This window comes from Diadema setosum, chromosome 12 (assembly GCF_964275005.1).
Source record: "Diadema setosum chromosome 12, eeDiaSeto1, whole genome shotgun sequence".
Lineage (NCBI taxonomy): Eukaryota > Metazoa > Echinodermata > Echinoidea > Diadematoida > Diadematidae > Diadema > Diadema setosum.
This window is the reverse complement of record NC_092696.1, coordinates 25559967-25578438: the sequence shown is the minus strand read 5'-3', so window position 1 is coordinate 25578438 and position 18472 is coordinate 25559967. Positions and strand designations below refer to the sequence as shown.

At 38.9% G+C, this 18472-nt stretch overlaps 1 protein-coding gene across 2 annotated transcripts; it reads right to left on the bottom strand.

The window, feature by feature from the left end:
- Positions 1-8605: 8605 nt before the first annotated feature.
- Positions 8606-16684, bottom strand: LOC140235681 (ubiquitin-conjugating enzyme E2 variant 2-like). Of its 2 annotated transcripts, none has more exons than XM_072315700.1 (5): positions 16604-16684; positions 15458-15603; positions 14652-14774; positions 13281-13466; positions 8606-9141 (listed from the first exon to the last, which is right to left on the bottom strand). In XM_072315700.1, the coding sequence occupies exons 1-4, from the start codon at positions 16611-16613 to the stop codon at positions 13326-13328; spliced, it is 420 nt and encodes a 139-aa protein (XP_072171801.1). In that variant the 5' UTR covers positions 16614-16684; the 3' UTR covers positions 8606-9141; positions 13281-13325. The 2 variants fall into 2 exon arrangements, with proteins under 2 accessions (XP_072171801.1, XP_072171802.1); XM_072315701.1 differs by having other exon boundaries at positions 13295-13466.
- Between the last annotated feature and the right edge of the window lie 1788 nt (positions 16685-18472).

The window sequence follows — 18472 nt, the reverse complement described above, 5'->3', positions numbered from 1 at the left end:
ATATATATATATATATATATATATATATATATATATATATATACTCACAAATACACCATTTTCTCTCTTTTGTCATATCTCAAATATACTGATTGCTTTCTCGTTTTGTTTTTCTTTACTCAAATACAGCGTAAAATATCATACATTAAGGTATACTGTAAACACAGACATTTTTGCTGTGAGGAAATCTTTGTACATATAGCACAATCACAAACCAGCACGAAAATAAAAGCATGTGCATATTTTTGCTTGCCATATGTTCCATTAACTAATGTCATGATTAGGTGGAATTAAAACATGCTAAATTCATCTCACCTGGCCTAGCGTGAAAAATTATTCTTGCAAAAATATTCGTGTTTAAAGTATCTTGCAAACACATTGTGATAACACTTCTTCACATGCACCCTTTTTACACAGAAGGGGCACACATGTCCTGGTTGACTTCTGGATGTACTTGGGCAAACACAGAAGTGACATTGTAGTTAAAATACATGTACAGTATGTACTAAAAAAGTGGATATCTTTGCTAAATAAATTTTTGTGCTAGGCTGGGTAAGATAAATTTTGCATACACATATTTTCAATTCCTCGGAATCGGGGCATTTAATGGTGTTATATATAACAAGCAAAAATATTTGTGTGCTTTTATGTCTCAAGGTAGTTATTGGTCGTGCGAAATGTGTGAAAATTTCAACACTGTAAAAAATTTCGAACTTTTACAGTACTTCGGAGTTCAAGGAGCATTGTGTTGATGTGGAATGGTACATGTATGTTTGCATGTGTGCATCTATCCACTTTCTTGATGAGATAAAAGGGATGGTATAGTCTGGTTGAAATGGGGGATTCAGATTTTTAAGTTTTTGCAAGATAATTAAAAACCACTTATGAAATAAGACAGAGCATACAATTCGAAGAGAATTCAAAGTTTCTTTGATGAAAATTGGTTTTGAAATGGCAAAGATCTGAAAAAAAAAAAAAACGTAAAACAAATTGGTCCTAATAAAAGGTTCATCCCACTTTTCATTAGGACCTCTTTGTTTTGGGATATTTCCGCCATTTCAAAACCGATTTTCATCACATAAACATCAATTTCCTCTTAGTATCATTTATACACATGAGGCATTTCTGCTGTAAGAATTAAATGTACTGTGCTGGATGGATTAAATTGCATCATTATCACCCTTCTTTTAGGAGTATCTGTCAATTTTTCAAATGTTGCACTGCACGAAGCAGAAAGCTATAATACACTTGTATTTGTATCATAATCTTTGCAGACTCATGGACAGGCACTATATAATTATGCAATGAAACGCCAGATCCCATTGGTTACATGTAACATAAAAACATGCAGATTCACTGCCCAGTTTTCTAGCATTTGAATGTTTCAACAATATTGCAAATAATCAGATGAAACTTGAGGAATATGGTATGTTGCAAATTAGACAACAATCACAATAGTAGCTGGCCATTTTCGGAAGACATAAGAACCGTATGATAGTACTGCCTTCATAAGAACAACATTGCACTCTGCGTCACCTTGCGCTAATATGGACCTAGCTCCAGCAGCATACTATATTCCATCAAGACCAGCCAATGTCATGTAAATACAGTGCACTCCCATTATAACGAACATGGTTATAACAAAATTCCGGTTACAACGAAGTAAAAATTCAGGCTGCAACATTATCCTCTCTATACAGTGCACTCCCGTTACAACGAACACGGTCATAACGAAATTTCGCTATAACGAAGTAAAACTTCTGGTCCCAAAATTATCACCATTAAAGGTAGGGGATACCTTTTACAGACCTCCCAAAATGCAGCAAAATATTAAATATGAACCTCAGGGGACTTGTTTAGGCCACTGCTGAGAAATTTGGAAGTCAACAGTTATCTACAATTTGAATAATGCACAAAACTCAACTACTCAGTAGTTCTGTGTGTCAGCCACACTTAAGCCTTTTTGTTGCAGTCTTCTGCATTTTTTTTTAATCTATAAACACAAATCTAAAAGTATAAGAGCTGATGTAATAACATATAGAGTGTGTGGCAAGAATGTATAATAGAAATGTTTTTAAGTTTTGATGAACTTTCTTCACAAAATATACATGATGGACACACATGCAGTGCATGGGTCTGCAAAGGTAGCCTAGTAATGTACTGGAATTTACGGTGAGCCCCGAAAAAAATTCAATTCAAAATCTAACGGTCAATAAAAATGTACTAAATGTTACCTTCCACTTTCAATACTTTATGGGAGTTTCTAAAATAATACTCTCTTCAACATGCCACTGTATTTATACAACTCTTCATTTAAGGCATGCAAATGGGATTCCCTACCTTTAAAGTCTATGGTACAAAATTCGCTTATATTAAATAATGAACACGGTTATAGCAAAATTTTCGTTATAACGAAGTCTTTTCTGAGCGCCACAGACAAAGAAAAACAAAAGAAATGTGCTCCGATATAACGAAATGCGAATTGCTTTCGAAAATACATAGCGGAACAAGCATTTATAGTGTCTCTGCATGGGCGAACGCTTCACATCACTGTGTGTTCGCTCCTTGTGTCATGCACCGTTTCTGAGGGGAACTTGCGTTTAATATTGTAATACAATAATCCCATCACATTTCACATAGCTTTGCAGTGTATGATGAGGATTCAGCAAACAGAATATTATATATATGCGTGGTTTCCTTGTTTTCGTTATACAGTGTATATTGTATTTGTTTGGTTATAACGGAATTTCGTTATAACGAAAGAAAACTGCCGGTCGCGGGCATTTCGTTATAACGGGAGTGCACTGTACAGTATTTCTATTGTTTATTTGTTCGGTTATAATGAAAGAAAACTGCCAGTCCCCGAGGACTTCGTTATACGTAACAGGAGACCACTGTAACGCACATTTTATAAAACCATTAAAGAACAAGAGACCCGCGGGTCTAGCGCTCACCTGAGTATCGCAAGTTCACCTTTCACGCAGTCACTAATCTAAATTATTCACAGCTCTACTAAAATATGACCAGGCATTCTCAAGTAGAAGATGAAAATGTACAATAAGGGCCCAAATTCTTTAAGATTCCTTAATTTGTGGGGATTGGGGACCCCTGGGGCCCTCTGGATGTGGCATGGTGCCCATTTTGATAAATTGAGATCCTGACCCCCTAAGGATGCTACCTGCCAAGTTTGATGAAAATCCATCATGAGGTTTTCAGGAAGAAGATGAAAATGTACAATTCAGGCCCCCATTTGGACCTTCCCATCCCCCCCCCCCCCCCATCCCCGCCCCCAAGAGGGGCACCCCTGGATCTGCTATGAACAAACTTGAAACTACAGTCATTAATGTACTCCCTCATAGTATTATCGTAGCTCTATAACTTCTGATTCTAGAGAAGATTTTTAAAGATTCCTTCATTTTGGGGGTTTGGGCCCCCCTGAGGGCCCCCTGGGTGGGGCATGGTGCCCATTTTAACAAATTGAGATCCTAAACCCCTAGGGATGCTACCTGCCAAGTTTGGTGGAAATGGGTCAAGGGGTTCTCAAGAAGAAGATGAAAATGTACAATTTAGGCCCCATTAGGACCCTCCCCTGGGTCCCAAGGGGGGCACCCCTGATTCTGCCATGAACAAACTTGGAACTACAGTCATCAATGTACTAACTCATAGTATTAACTTAGCTCTATCACTTCTGGTTCTAGAGAAGAAGATTTTTACAGATTCCTTAATTTTGGGGGGTTTGGGCCCCCCTGGGGGCCCCCTGGGTGGGGCATGGTGCCCATTTTAAAAAATTCAGTTCCTAACCCCCTAGGGATGCTACCTGCCAAGTTTGATGAAAATCGATCTTGGGGTTTTCAAGAAGAAGATGAAAATGTAAAAAGTTTACGCACGACGCACGACGGACGCCGGACAAAGGGCGATCGCAATAGCTCACTTGAGCCTTTGGCTCAGGTGAGCTAACAAGTCATAACCATTTAAATCCTCTCAGCTGTAGCACACATTGGGAACACCTAGGAAACAATAGAAACACATGTATTAAAGTATTCCACAGTACACACTTCATTTGACAATAGAAAGATCTCACATTTATTCTCTCTTCCATTTTTAGTTGTCATATTTCTCACAACTTGCAAGAGTTTCATAACTGACAAACTGCTATTGATACCATGCTGCAATATAAAGATAATAATCAATATTTGTGATTTCATCTACAGTAATAGTTCAATAACTAGAACTGATGACACTCATACATCATACACCTACACACACACATGCACACATGCACACACACACACACACACCTCTTTATTAAAGGCCTTCAATGTAAACCTATCCAGGGGTACAATCTTCACAATTGGGGCATGGACCACATCACGCTAAGCATATGTAGCATATTTTTAGCACATGTACCAGATGAGTTTTTATGCTTGTGAGGGGTAGAACAGATGTTCTACCCCTCACAAGCATAAAGACTCATCTGGTACATGTATCCGTATGTTTGTGGGAGTCTAACAAACCTTGTCATTCACCACAGACATCCAACTCCCCGAGATGGTGTATGTCTGGTTTGAACTGCATGCACCCCTGGAGTGGTGCACATTAGAAGACTTGACGCATACACATCCACACTCACACACACACACACACATACGCACACTGATGTGCTCATACACACACAGTAACACACACTATGTTATGCATTAGTCATGTGATCATGAGAATAAATCAGGTGGTATCATAAATGACTAAAAAAGGGCACAAACAAACAAAGCTGTTTTAGTTGGTGCAATGCCAATAGAAACGAAAGAGGAAAAAATAATTATTTTAGTCTTCTACAGAGGGGTCAAGTGGAATAAGATTGTATTCTAAAATCATATGAATAAGCTAATATTGCATTCTCAGTTCACAATCAAATTTCCTGTGTAAGCAACACAGGTTTACTAAGAAGTCAAACGTGAGAAGACACAGCAAGTTTTCATTGGCTGCCGCTTACCCCACACGAATGGCAACCAAATACCAAGCTGCGTCTGGTAAATCTATGCTTTATCACACTGATGCTTTGCAAGTGAAGTTGTGGAAAAAAAAAATCAATGTACAGTGAAATAAGAACAAAAAGAAAGGAAAATATATACATCTGATCTCAACACATCTAAATAAGAGCACGCTGTTACACAAATTGAAAAAAAAAATAAATAAATAAATAAATTGCCACACACCATTGCAAGTCGGACAGAGAATTTCACCCCCTCCTCTTCCCTTTCCGGCAAAGCTAATGCAGGGTGTGACAATAGCAGCGGCCCAGTGGCCCGGGGCCACTGAAAGTTGAATGTTGGGCCACCATATTACCAAAAAAAAGGCCATCTTTTGGTGGCCTGATTGGGTGCATAAAATCTGAAATAAACGATTACATTTTCTTTGATTTTGGACCACTACATTACTTTCTAGTGCCACCAAATTTCAAATCAACAAATTTTAGTGTCCCAAACGGGCCACCAGAGAAAAGAGTAAGAGTGAAGTCCTGGCTTATGCCTTGTGTATACCATTTCAAGTAGAAAAGCAAAACATATTACTAGCAGTGATTAAAGTGATTAATGGGGGAAAAAGTCATATACATGATGATTGATTTGAGGTTATTTCTGTACATATTTTCAATGTTTTCAACAAAACATTAACAACAAAACATAAACAGAAGGGAGGAAAGTTTAAAGAGGACTAGGTATGACAGTATTAAAGTCTTTTAAATCCTAGATGAAGGCAATGCTAAAAGCAAAATTATGCAGTGCATTGCGGGGGGAAAAAATAAAGGAGATTACACACACACACAACACTAATTGCCACACTGATGCTACTTGCACCAGTTTGCTTTACCTAGCCTGGGTCAGAGGGAATATGCGGCCAGGTTTGAATAAATTTGAGAAAGTCATCTAGCATTAAAGGACTCCCAAATTAACATGTATGATGGTGTTACTGTCAAGTTCACAAAATCTGAATCGACAGGAGAAATTTGAACAAAAATCATGTAAGATAAAAGAAAGTTACAGCTTTCTGAAATCCGCTGATCACTGTGAGACAGCGGTGAAATTTCGGAGAAGCTGTGGCCGTCCCTTCTTTTTGTTTCTTCTGTCCAAGTAACTGAGATGATCTCCTTCGCTAAAAAAACAAGATGTCACATGCAGAAAAGAAATCCTCTCGAAATATCATGAAGTCGGACGATAAAAATAGAGCAAATCAGAAGATATCGCAATTTAACGTAACCCCTGATTGTACAAGAGAACAGAGAACTGTCCACAACCAGCCTCTCATGTAGTTATCACCCCTGAGGATTTGCTATATCTTTTTCTTTTTCCAAACGAATGTTCAAAAAAAAAAATTACAAGTGTTTCAAAAATTAAGTGCCAGAACTTTCTCATTCCATGCTTGACAGTGATTAAATTTTCCAGGATACACCTGAACATTTCCTTGAAAGTAACTCCAAATTAGAATTTTGGATACCTTTAGATGTTTTTTATCACAGCAAAGCTTTTAGCAATGCCCTCATTTTTCTACGCTGAAAGCAAAAAGAGCAGGCATGTGCATGCGTGAGTATGAAAATCACACAATACAAACATTCACCCCTTCCTCTCATGTTAAAATCTTGACTACGTCGACCGATGCAATAAAATTTACCCCCCTCATTTCGGGAATATTCTTAATCCCACAGACAGCCCCGATGGATGTCACAAAGACATTTATCATCGCTGGGGCGACAAGACCTCTAATCTACAAATTGTCAAATGTTCAGGAGAGCAAAAAAAAAAAAACATGGCAGCCAAAGCACTACATCAAATGGGATAGCCTTTACTTTGAACAAGCAGTAGTGGCTTCATTTTGGAGGTAAGACAGCTAGGATTTGGACAGGACATCACTTAACTGATTATCTGACCATTAACGCAAAAAAGTCATGTTCACCAAAATGTTAGATACAAGGTCTTGTCACCCCAGCGACGTTATAGAAGTATCAATACTTTACAGTCCCAAAAACCCATCTGTGATGTCAGAGGACTCTACAACAGTACAGTATTCAAAAACATGGCAGCAATGACGTTTTCGCTGGCCTTACTGCTCATGTCTTCGCCTCACCCAGTGGTGGATGCACAGTACTGTATACGCCAAATATTTCTCGAGGTTTTTAATTTTGCGAATTTCACAAGTCTGCTGCTATTCCCAAAATTAAAAATATGCGGAAATATTGACTCTCGTGCCGATACGAGTGTGACGTACGTGTATACATTATTCTCCGATCAGTACAGGACTACACGATGGCGAATTTAACCACCCGCGAAATTGTCGGGAAATCCTCATTTGCGAAAATTTAGACTCGCGAAATATATGGCATATACAGTATATCATTTGCTGTAAAGTGAGATTCTATCCACCCCACCCCACCCTCTTCCTCCTGTATGTTGAGAAGGTAATAAGTGAAAATAGCTCACTATTGCAAACATTGTTGTATCTGTACAATGGATAGCTAGATGCAACAAAAAAGGAAACTTATAGATGTTTGTGGTGTTTCTGCACTTTTGGTAACCAATTAATTTCTCTTTGAAACAAAAAAAAAAAAGAAAAGAATTCAGTTGATTGTCAATATTAAGAGTAGATACCATTCCAAAAATCAGCTTCAAACCTCAGTTCCTAGGGCTCTTGTTTCTTAATTATTCACTGTTCATTTCTTCTTTCTGTCTTTTTCCTTTTTTGTTTCACCATTATGCAGTGTGTTAGTTGTCCATCAAATAGTCTGTAGACTCCATACAGTGTACCCAAGTCTTACCATATTAGAGTCATTGAAGCTTGGATGTGAAATACCCTGATATTTTGTGCAGTATATCATATGCATAGCATGGACACATAAACACTGCAAGATATCTTGGTATTGTATAAAGGCTATTTAAATTTCTTCCTTTAAACAGAGCTGAATGCACCTGAATCCATGGTAATGCACACATGCATACAAACACATAATCAATCCAGTCCCTTGTGGTCATTGTTACCAGAAAAAAAAAAACCACATTGTAAAAATGCTTGTTCCAAGATAAGACTACTGATGTTGTTTGAGCATTAAAAATGGTTACATAAAAATCAAATACTGGGGTCATGATGGCAGCACTTGTTCAGATTGGAAAACTGGGAAGTTTCCAGTGTGAATGACCTCCTTTGAGCATATACAGTTGAACCTCTCTTATCCGGCCTCCCTTTATCCGGATCTCTCTATTATACGGACACAATCTCGCCGTGATTTTTTTTTTTAATAATTACGGGAGGAAAGGAGGATTCCCAACTCCTTGAGAACTCCTACACAAACACACATGAATTACATATTACTTCCAACATTAAGATACACCTCTATTTTTGGGTCTGTTACTGAGTGTAACAATGAAAAGGTTGCAGTATACACATTACTACAATGTGGTACTACAATGGGCTACATCAGTACATGTGTATGTATATGTACATGTATAAAGCATTGAGTCTCCCGTATCCGGCCAAATCCCTTATCCGGATGAGCCCCGGTCCCGACTTGTCCGGATACGAGAGGTTCAACTGTACTAAATTCCATGCTCCACCTATGACCCATTTCGCATGATATCATCAATCGACTGCTTACATCTGGTATATATGCACAATGTTGCTCATTGACAAACACAGGTGGTACAATCAATTCTGTCAGTAGGAGTTTCCCCATCCCACAATAACTCTAGGATCACTTTTTTTTTTTTTAACCAAGACCATTTTTGGCATAATTCACAAAAAGAGACCTTCCGCTACGATCGAAACTACACAACGAAAATTTGACATCATTCTTCACACGTCATGATTCTGCAAAGCAGGAGGGAAAAAACAAACAAATACACAAACGAAATAAAAGCTAAAAATCACTAATAGCAAACACCAGAGGGTATACAAGATTACTCATAAAATTGCTGTATACTCTGTACAAGAAATAGTCGTCTTTTTTTCTCTCTTTTTTTAATTGGATGACTGCGCCTCACTGTCGATGTTATCCCACGAATTCCCCATCAGTCCGCCGGCGCAAAGGAGTAGACCATAGTGCGTTTTCCCCACTTATAGCTCATTGATCGCTTCTTTACAGTCTCGCAATTCTTTATCCTGCAAAACACACATAGAAGAAATAAACCAATTACATATCTCATTTGATGAAATACTCAATTGTGATTGGTTGATGATTGGTTGAATGAATGATGGATGACTGGTTGTATGACTGTATGTGATTCACATATCAGAGTTCATAGGTAGTGGCAGATCCAGGAATTCCGTAAGGGGGGGGGGGGCAATAAATATATCTGGTGCCACTTCCAGCTGACAAGCAAAAAAACAAAAAAAGGCTCCTGTGCAATCAGTTTCAATTTCTCGTGCCTTTTCTGGGTTTCATCGGCTGACAAGCAAAAAAAAAGGGCTTCAGCGCAACTTTCTGGTTAGCAATGAGCGTGTGTTTCAATGCACATATTCCCCGACAAGTGGCTCATCATACTATTTGTGGTTTCCAAATGCCCCCGGAGGGCAGCCAATTCTACTGGACCACCACTGTTCCTCCATGTTACTGAGGCTTTAACTCTTTATGTGCCACGTCCTACTCAGTCGACGGCGTGCCAACTTCGCATATTCTGCTTAAACACACTATCTGCCTAATCCGATTGATAAATCGCCAAATGCCGTAGTACAATGAAAACACTTCTCGCGCTTTCGTTCCTCTCACATATAGCTTGCATTTTATGTCATGACTGCCTAACAAGTGGTGTTCCGTACTAGATTTAGGTGTAGATTTTAAGTTTCTGTCACTGTTTGGTGTGCAATAGTCATGCCTTTTACAGTAACTTAGCTATACGGGTCATTTGAAAGAAAAACAATAATAGATTTGTCATACACATTACATAAAAACGAAGCTTAGCATTTTCTCTACGTTATTCACTATATGTCCAGCTGAACAAAAATCTATAAAACTAACATCGATTTCAAAACAAAATGTCTTCTGAAAGCATGACTATGTTTGTGTCTCAGAATAATGTGGCACACTGGGGGTTTCCATCTTGGCACATAAAGAGTTAATGGCTAATTCTGTTCCAGTTAGTCTCATACAAAAGAGGAAATTATTCAAAGCACAGCAGTGAAAATGTTATTAAAATCAGATAAAAAAATCAAGGAAGCTATATCTAAAAGTTATTCAGATAGGAGTGACATTATGGTATATGCTTTTACAGCAAAAAACAAAATAAAACATTGTCATCACTGACAATGTTGTTTTCATAGCACCCAACATATGAAATTCATGAAAATAAAGTCCCTGTGAAGTATAGAGGAATCCCGTTATAACGAGATCGTTGGTTCCGGGTGATTTTTATCGTTATATCCGGATTCTCGTTGTATCCGAACACTTGTGGAATGTACACTTTACATTAACATGCTCTGTTAAAATTGGGTTACATGCATTAAATAATAACGACATCATATTGATGAAAAGAAAAACAAGAAATGCAACAGGAAAATGAGAAAGCATTCTCGCGATAATTACAATTATTTTTTTATCTCGATGCTTGTTATCAAATATTTCAGAATTGACAAATCATATAATCATGTCGTAAATGGGGCCTGCCTTTTGTTATCCCCACGCTGATCGATCTGCACATCTGAGAAGAGAGAGAGATGAAGCAAAATTTATGCAACTAAAGGTAAGGTAATCGCGCTATCAACGCTGCGTTTAGCGTAACTCGTGCGGTTGAAAGCTGTGAGTAAAATCCGAATTTATAAGAGCTTTCATTCTATGACAAATTATTGATACAAACCACGTGCATTATGGTGAAAGTTTACACCACAATCTATACTCTCGTATTTTATTTCCTCCAGGGAAACCGTGCCCAACATCCTCGCTATTACTGTACAGTGAAATGAGCGAAACACGTGTAATGCAAGAGCGCCATGTGCTTCCAGCTTGTTGCGATGCAGGTTGAATGCGTGCTTTGCGTGAATGTTTTACCCGATGAGATCGACGGGTGAATGCTGTTTACGAAAACACAAGGCAAGTGCCAAATTGTGTCTCGCCCATTCGCGTACAAGGAATTAATATTTTTTATAACTCCCAGAAGTTAATTGACCTGCTTATGACCTTTGACCTTGTGGTGACCTTCAACACCCCAAGGGACATTTACCATCCAAGTTTGGTCACAAACGGACAAAGGGATCAAAAGTAATGAGCTATAATCGAAATGCGCCATAAAAACTTAACATTGGGCCCTAAAAATTTGTTGACCCCTCTTTGTGACCTTTGACCATGTGACGACCTTCACCTCCCCAAGGGACATCTTCCATCCAAGTTTGGTCACAAACGGACATAGGGATCAAAAGTTATGAGCCATAAACGAAATGCGCCCTAAAAACTTAACATTGGGCCCTAAAAGTTCGTTGACCCCTGTCTGTGACCTTTGACCTTGTGGTAACCTTCAACTTCCCAAGAGACATCTACCATCATCCAAGTTTGATTGCCATTGTAGCAACATGTGCTGAGTTACGTGTGATAAGAGAGTCTTGCAAGTAAACTTAACATATGACCTCAAACGACCTTTGACCTTATCATGTGACCTCTTACTGCACCATAACATGAAGGTACTCCCAGTGCATCCATCATCCAAGTTTGATTGCCATTGTAGCAACATGTGTCGAGTTACGTGTGATAAGAGAGTCTTGCAAGTAAACTTTAACGTATGACCTCAAATGACCTTTGACCTTATCCTGTGACCTCCAACGGCACCATAACATGAAGGTACCCCCAGTGCATCTATGACCCAAGTTAGGTTGTAATCCAAGCAACTTATGTGAAGTTATTTGTCAAAAGAGAGTCTTGCAGGTAAACTTTAACATAGAAAAGAGAGTCTTGCACATACTCTTTAATATATATATGACCTCAAATGACCTTTGACATCATCACATGACCTCCGACAACACCATAATATGAAGCCACCCCTAGTGCTTCTATCACCCAAGTGTGGCTGCCATTGCTGTAACAGTTGCCAAGTTATACATCATAAGAGAGTCTTGCAGGTAAGCTTTAACATTTGTGACGGACGACGGACGGACGACAGACGAGGGACGGACGACGGACGGATGACGGACGACGGACGGACGACGGACGGACGCCATTTGGATCTCTTAATCTCGCCTTCACCTCCGGTGGGCGAGACAAAAAACCAGTACCCGATAACTGTGGATTGCAAAATCGACTGAAATAGTACTTGTATTTCGATAAGCTAGAGTTGAGTTAATTAAAATTTTAGCATATGACCCCATCATATTTTCACTTTGACACGTAATTCAATTTATCTTATAATCAAAGTTACGTAAAATGGGTATCTAACTGAGCGGCTAATGTTTGTGAAAGCAGCATATAATAGCAGATTTTAACTTTCGTCAGGGCTCGGTAACAGCTGCGATCAAACTCAAGACAGTTTTCATTTTTACAACCAGTTTTTCTTATCACAAAGGATTTTTGAACATGTTCAAAATTTCTCCCAAAACTTACAATTCGCTGCGTTCGCCGCTCACAGTTTGATACCCCCGTTACGTATCTCTTTGGAAACAGATACATAAATACATGTACACCATTTTTTCTTGTTGTTAAGCCATTAAAGAACGTTAATTCCAATTGTAGCATTTGTGACAACATTTTGGCATAAATAGCGAAGGCTACAGCTTCTAAATATTCTGATGCTGTCCCATCAAGGCCCTCGGAAAGAGACTTCATGAGCTTGCGGTGCGTCACCTTGATTGCGTTCTGTTTGGCACTTACAGATGTTAGTCTCTGCTTGCACGCAACAATTTGATTCAGACAATTCAAGGAGAATCAACCTTTTCTGGTTTTGAAATAGTGCGTGACTTTGCAAGTTATTTAGTTCGGTTTCAAAAAAAAAGTTGTCGTTATATTCGCACAAATTCATCTTTGTTTTTCTTTGTTTTTAGGCCCGAAAATTATCTCGCAATAACCGGAACTCCGAAATTCCATAGGCTAACATGCAAATTTATTTGGGACCGGACAATTTATCTCGTTATAAGCGGATTCTCGTTGTATCCGATCTCGTTATAACGGGATTCCCCTGTATATTATTGAATAAAGACAACCCTAAGAAGGATATCGTTGGTATCTCCAAAGATATGATGAGTGACAATTGTTTGGCCTCCCTGAACAATCCAAAGAAGATGAAGACAGAGAATTATGGAAAGGCTGAACAGAAGACACCAACCTTGTACACTCCACCTTACACACTGACCAGCGAGCCCCTTGAGGGTCAGTAGGAGGCATTTTCACCGGGCTGCTGCAGCTTTGCATTCTCCTTGGAGGCCATACTCTGTCGGATGTTCGTGAGGATCGACTTGATGGTGTAGTTGCGCTGCCAGTGCTTGAGTGAATCCAGTTTCTTTGGCATTACCTGATCAGACAAGATTAAAGGAGTACATGTATATTGCTTCAGTTCTTCTGCTGTCATATTCATGTAGGCAAGACTATCCAGGGCCTCATTTCATAAAAGATGCTAGGATAGCAACTCTTGCTGGGATGGCAACTTCCAATAGCAACAGCCAATCAGGAAGCTGGATTATTGTCGTTACCATGACAATTGCCATCCCAGCAAGAGTTGCTATCATATCAAATTTTTATGAAACGGGGCCCATTACCATTTTGTGTAGCACGAAATATAATCAGTTACTGTACATTTGTGATTTCTTTGATTCTGATGTAAAGCAACCATGTTGTTGTTGTTGTTGTTGTTGTTTTTGTTCTTGTTCTTGTTGTTCTTGTATTGAAATGCTGGATGTATACCACAGTCTGACTTCTGTTAGCCAGCCATCTCCATACAGTAGTATTCCGTACAGAAACATGTCATGAATTTTACACAAAAATGAATAAAATGTTTCAATTTCTGGAAAACTGGACTATAACTTTTAGTAGGCTAGCATAGATTATATCACTGTTGCAGGGTACACTCCTTGCGTTACCACTGGGTTGGCACCTACTTACGTACATAAACATTAAACCAGGTGTTTTTTTATTCCTGAGATTGTAAAATTTCAAATCACAGAACACAATGAATTTCATCCGACCAACAGCATTTATCTGTTTCAATTTTTTACTTTTATAGAAAGCAACACACCTATCCTACCTGTACAATCACTAATTCATTTCATGGCAAAACATTGATTTGGATGTTCAGGCTATAAATGTAAATGCAAACATGTTTAACCCATTAAGGACGGGCTGATTTTGCTACAACATGCATTTCCCGTATACACTTGCAGGAGTGAATGCCAGACTCATCTTCAACGGGTTAATAAAACAGTTTTCATCAGGAAGAGGTGCGGGTGTAAAAGAAATAAGCTTAAAAACCTGGACACCATTTCATGAAAGTTGTCAGCCCTGACAAGTTTTCAGTTTCTGACAATTATACCATAGGAATAGTCAGGGACTAGAGCATCTCAGCCAATCAAAACCAATGATTTTACTGAAATTGTCAGAGACTGACAACTTTCATGAAACGGTGCCCTGGTACAAACTAGGAAGTGTGGATATTTGATTCTGCGTCAGATATCACTAATATGAAAATTTTGACGACACTCACATTTCCATTGGCGTCCACACAGGACAGGTTGATCCGTGACAAGAACCTGACCGTGGGGGCTTCATCCGGATAGTTTGGTCCACAGAATACCTTGAGGCTGAATATCCTGTTCTCATATGGCGTCTGAAATGTACCACACAAGCAGATCAGTGAATGGAGAGATTGTTAGAAATAAAAATTTGACTGCTGAGATTTAGCCAAATAGCAACGGGTTGACACGAGTCTTTGGAGATGAATTTGGGATTGCAATGGCTAAATTTTTGTTACGTTGCCCCTTTCCCCTATGAAATCAAGAATAGAATATAAAGAAACTAACTGGATCAAATATGAGTGCATTCCACGCAATATTTTCCTGCAGTATCATATTTGATTCAAGCATATATTGGACCATGGAGCTAACTAACAAACTGCCAGGAATCGATGTTGTGTCAAGATGTTTAGACTGTCAAAAAAATTGCCACAGAAGTCACCATGTTAATGAGAAACCTAGAAGGCTTAAGAAAAACAGGGTGAACGCAGCAAAATGTTACAGCACGTAATAGGCTGTAACAAAACTTGGAGGTGGCCCGTAGTACGGTCCGCAGTCAGACGCGACAGAAAATACACTGTAGTCTAGCCTGTCCAGACACTCCGAGATGGCGTCTGATAGCTATGCGTTAACTGGAGAGAGGACTGAAACAAACAAGATTAGAATGAAGGGGGAGGGGAGAAAAATATCCCCCCTACGGTACCCACGGCGCACTAACTATAGAGCAAACGGGGCTGCCGTGGCTGCTGGGGAATGGTGGAAACGAAGCATAACTCACCCTAGCGGGGCCGATGATCATCCCATTCCATTTCTTCATGTCCATGTCTTCATCATCTTCCAGGCCCCAGCTAACCATCCCATCTCCCCCTTTCTGCCCTTCCTCCAGCTCTTCAAGGAGACGGAAGTTCCTCGGTACTACAGCCGCTGTGTGCGAACAGACAAGAGGGGGAAAAAAATTGTACAGGGGTATATGGAGATGATACTGTAAACATCAATATTTTTGCGCGATTAATTTTTCGCGCTGAGCTGCTGAAAAACATATTCGCAGGTTCTTGAATTTGCGCTGCGCAATTGTCAACCCATTCAGAATGGTGAGAATGTGCACAGAAAATTGTGAAGATATTTTCACGGGTTTTAGAATTCGCACGAGCCAGAAGTAGTGCGAAATATGCAAATTATGGAGCAATTTGGTTAACTACAATTCGAAATATCTACGGGGTATGGATGCGAAAGTGAATTTCAATTAGGCCTAGCGCCCTAATGTCGACGATGATAAAAAATGCAATCATGCCAAGAAAGAATACAAGCTGATCTTAAACTTTTAAAAATGCTGGACTACAAGTACAGTATTTTTTTATTTGGTGGGACAGTGTAGTTTAACCTCAGTCCCATGTGTACATCTCCCCCAGTCCCATCACAAAGTAATCTGGTAATATCAGCCCAGCATAAATAGACCACCTAGCTACTAAAAACTATGTAGACGTAAACAGACACAGCGTAGAACTCCAATGTTAGAAGAAACGTATGCGACGGTTTGGAAGACTTCCAAAAGCAGCAGGGAACGCATGACTAAAAATGGATGAATAAGCTCATCCTAGATGTCTTTTATTACTTAATTTAACCCTGAATTACAGTCAGAAGTTGGTATTTTTAAGAGGCTGATATTTAGAGTTTTATGTTCTTCTTTATTCAAGGGATTGCTTCCCCATTTGAAATAATTTCAAAGTAATTCACTCTCCATAGCACAACTGCATCCAAGTCCCACGTATTCGATTTCATGTATCTATCACTATCATGAACGGGTTCTATTTATCGAAAATAGTATCTTGCATCATAACAACAGGCATCTGAAAAGAGACAAACAACCCCAAAATTATTACAAAAACTACTGCCTACATCTACACTGGAGTAAATTCATACTTACTTCCTGCCATTGTTGAAAATATAGTATCACAAATTCCGGGTTAGTTCCGGACCGCTCCTCAGATCAGATACAGTCCTCAGGCCTGCAGGATAAGTAGCACCCGCATTGCCGTGCCGCACCAAAGTGTACAAGCTTGAAGCGCAGCGCAGCGCAGTACAACACTGGTAGTACTGGTGGGTAGTAGTACCGACCACAGATGGCAACCCGCACGCGCGCACACACCCTTGTGTCATGGACATTTATTATTTCGTTGTCATTGCCGAAAGCCGGTTGAACAAAGTGACAAGGGCCCCTACATAATTGCAGTAAGACGAAAAAGAGACAATGGAAAATCTCCCCGGTAGGCCTATAGAAAACCAAAATTGGTTAAAACAGACGAATAAGTTACTACACAAGTAGTATTTAGTGGATATCATTACACAGTGGTGCACTTCAAATGGATATAGGTGAATATGATTAGTTTCTTATTTTGTTGATATTCTTAGTATCTTACTGTAGGCAACTATAATTGCTGTTCAAAACACTGCTAAAGATTCACGAAAATATATACTCACGTTTCTAAAGACTTACTGTTGAACAATTTGAAATAATATGTTTGATTCACTGTAAGTATTTTTGCACATAATGGGTAAAAGTTATTCACCTTTTGTGCTATAGTGTAGTTAAAACTACAAAAGTACTACAGTACTGGAATTAATTCTTCCATGTGTTAGTTCGTCATTATGGTATGTTTGTACACTTTTTTGTCATTTACATTTGTATGCATTGTTATCTATTTTATTTCATTGCACTTTGAGATTTGTCACTCATAAGATTTGAGGTTAATTTCGTGCAGCGTTAAAGGGATGGTACAGTATTGGTGGAGATGAGAATTGGGCTTTTAACTTTTTGCGAGATACCAAGAAAACACTTATGAAATAGTGCAGAGCATACCATTTTAAGAGGAATTCAAAGTTTATTTGATGAAAATCGGGTTTGGAATGACTGAAACATCCAAAAACAAAGTAAAACAAAGCGATCGTAATAAAGTGTGGGTCCCACACTTATTAGAATCGCTTTGTTTTGGATATCTCTGCCATTTCAAAACCAATTTTCATCAAATAAACGTTGAATTCCTCATGGAATTACATGCTCTTTCATATTTCATAAGAAGTTTCTCATTATCTCGCCAAAAATTAATGTTAGAAACCTGAAATTAGGTCTCAACCAAAACTATACGATCCCTTTAGGTCTTATCTACGATATTTCTTGATAAAAAGGTGGAGTTTAAGGTCGTCAAATTCATGGACACTTCGATCTTTCAGTTGATGCAAACTATTTGAAATCTCCACCTGCTTTATACCCATTGTGTATATTACAGAAACCTGCGTTTGACTGAAACAATCTGCTTTCGAGGATTATAGTTGACTTTCATTAGCTTTCTATTCGGTAAGGTATATCTCTTTTGTTGTTGTTGCAATGGTGGTGGTGGTCGTGGCGTTGTTGTTGCTGCTGTTGTTGTTGCTGCTGTTGTTGTTGTTGTCGTTGTTGTGAGCTTTTTCCATCTCAGAGTGTACGCATGAATTTATTCATCAATTCACGAATATCTATAATTGGCATCAGTCCCAAAATGTTTTTCAAATGGGCAAAGTAATAGACCACCAGAAACAGATGTCTGGCCATCTCTTCTTCTTCTTCTGCTTCTTTCTCCCTTAGTTGACTTTCGCATAACAATGAAGTATGTCAAGAAGCGTTAAGTTCTCACAGTATGTATTCATGTAAGCGACTTTGAGCTTTCCGTTGTTCTCTGTAGGCGTGAGGGGATATTTGGGAAGTGCGTGGTAAGTATTGTCTGTACATGTTCCGCTATGTGATTGTTATGACAATCAG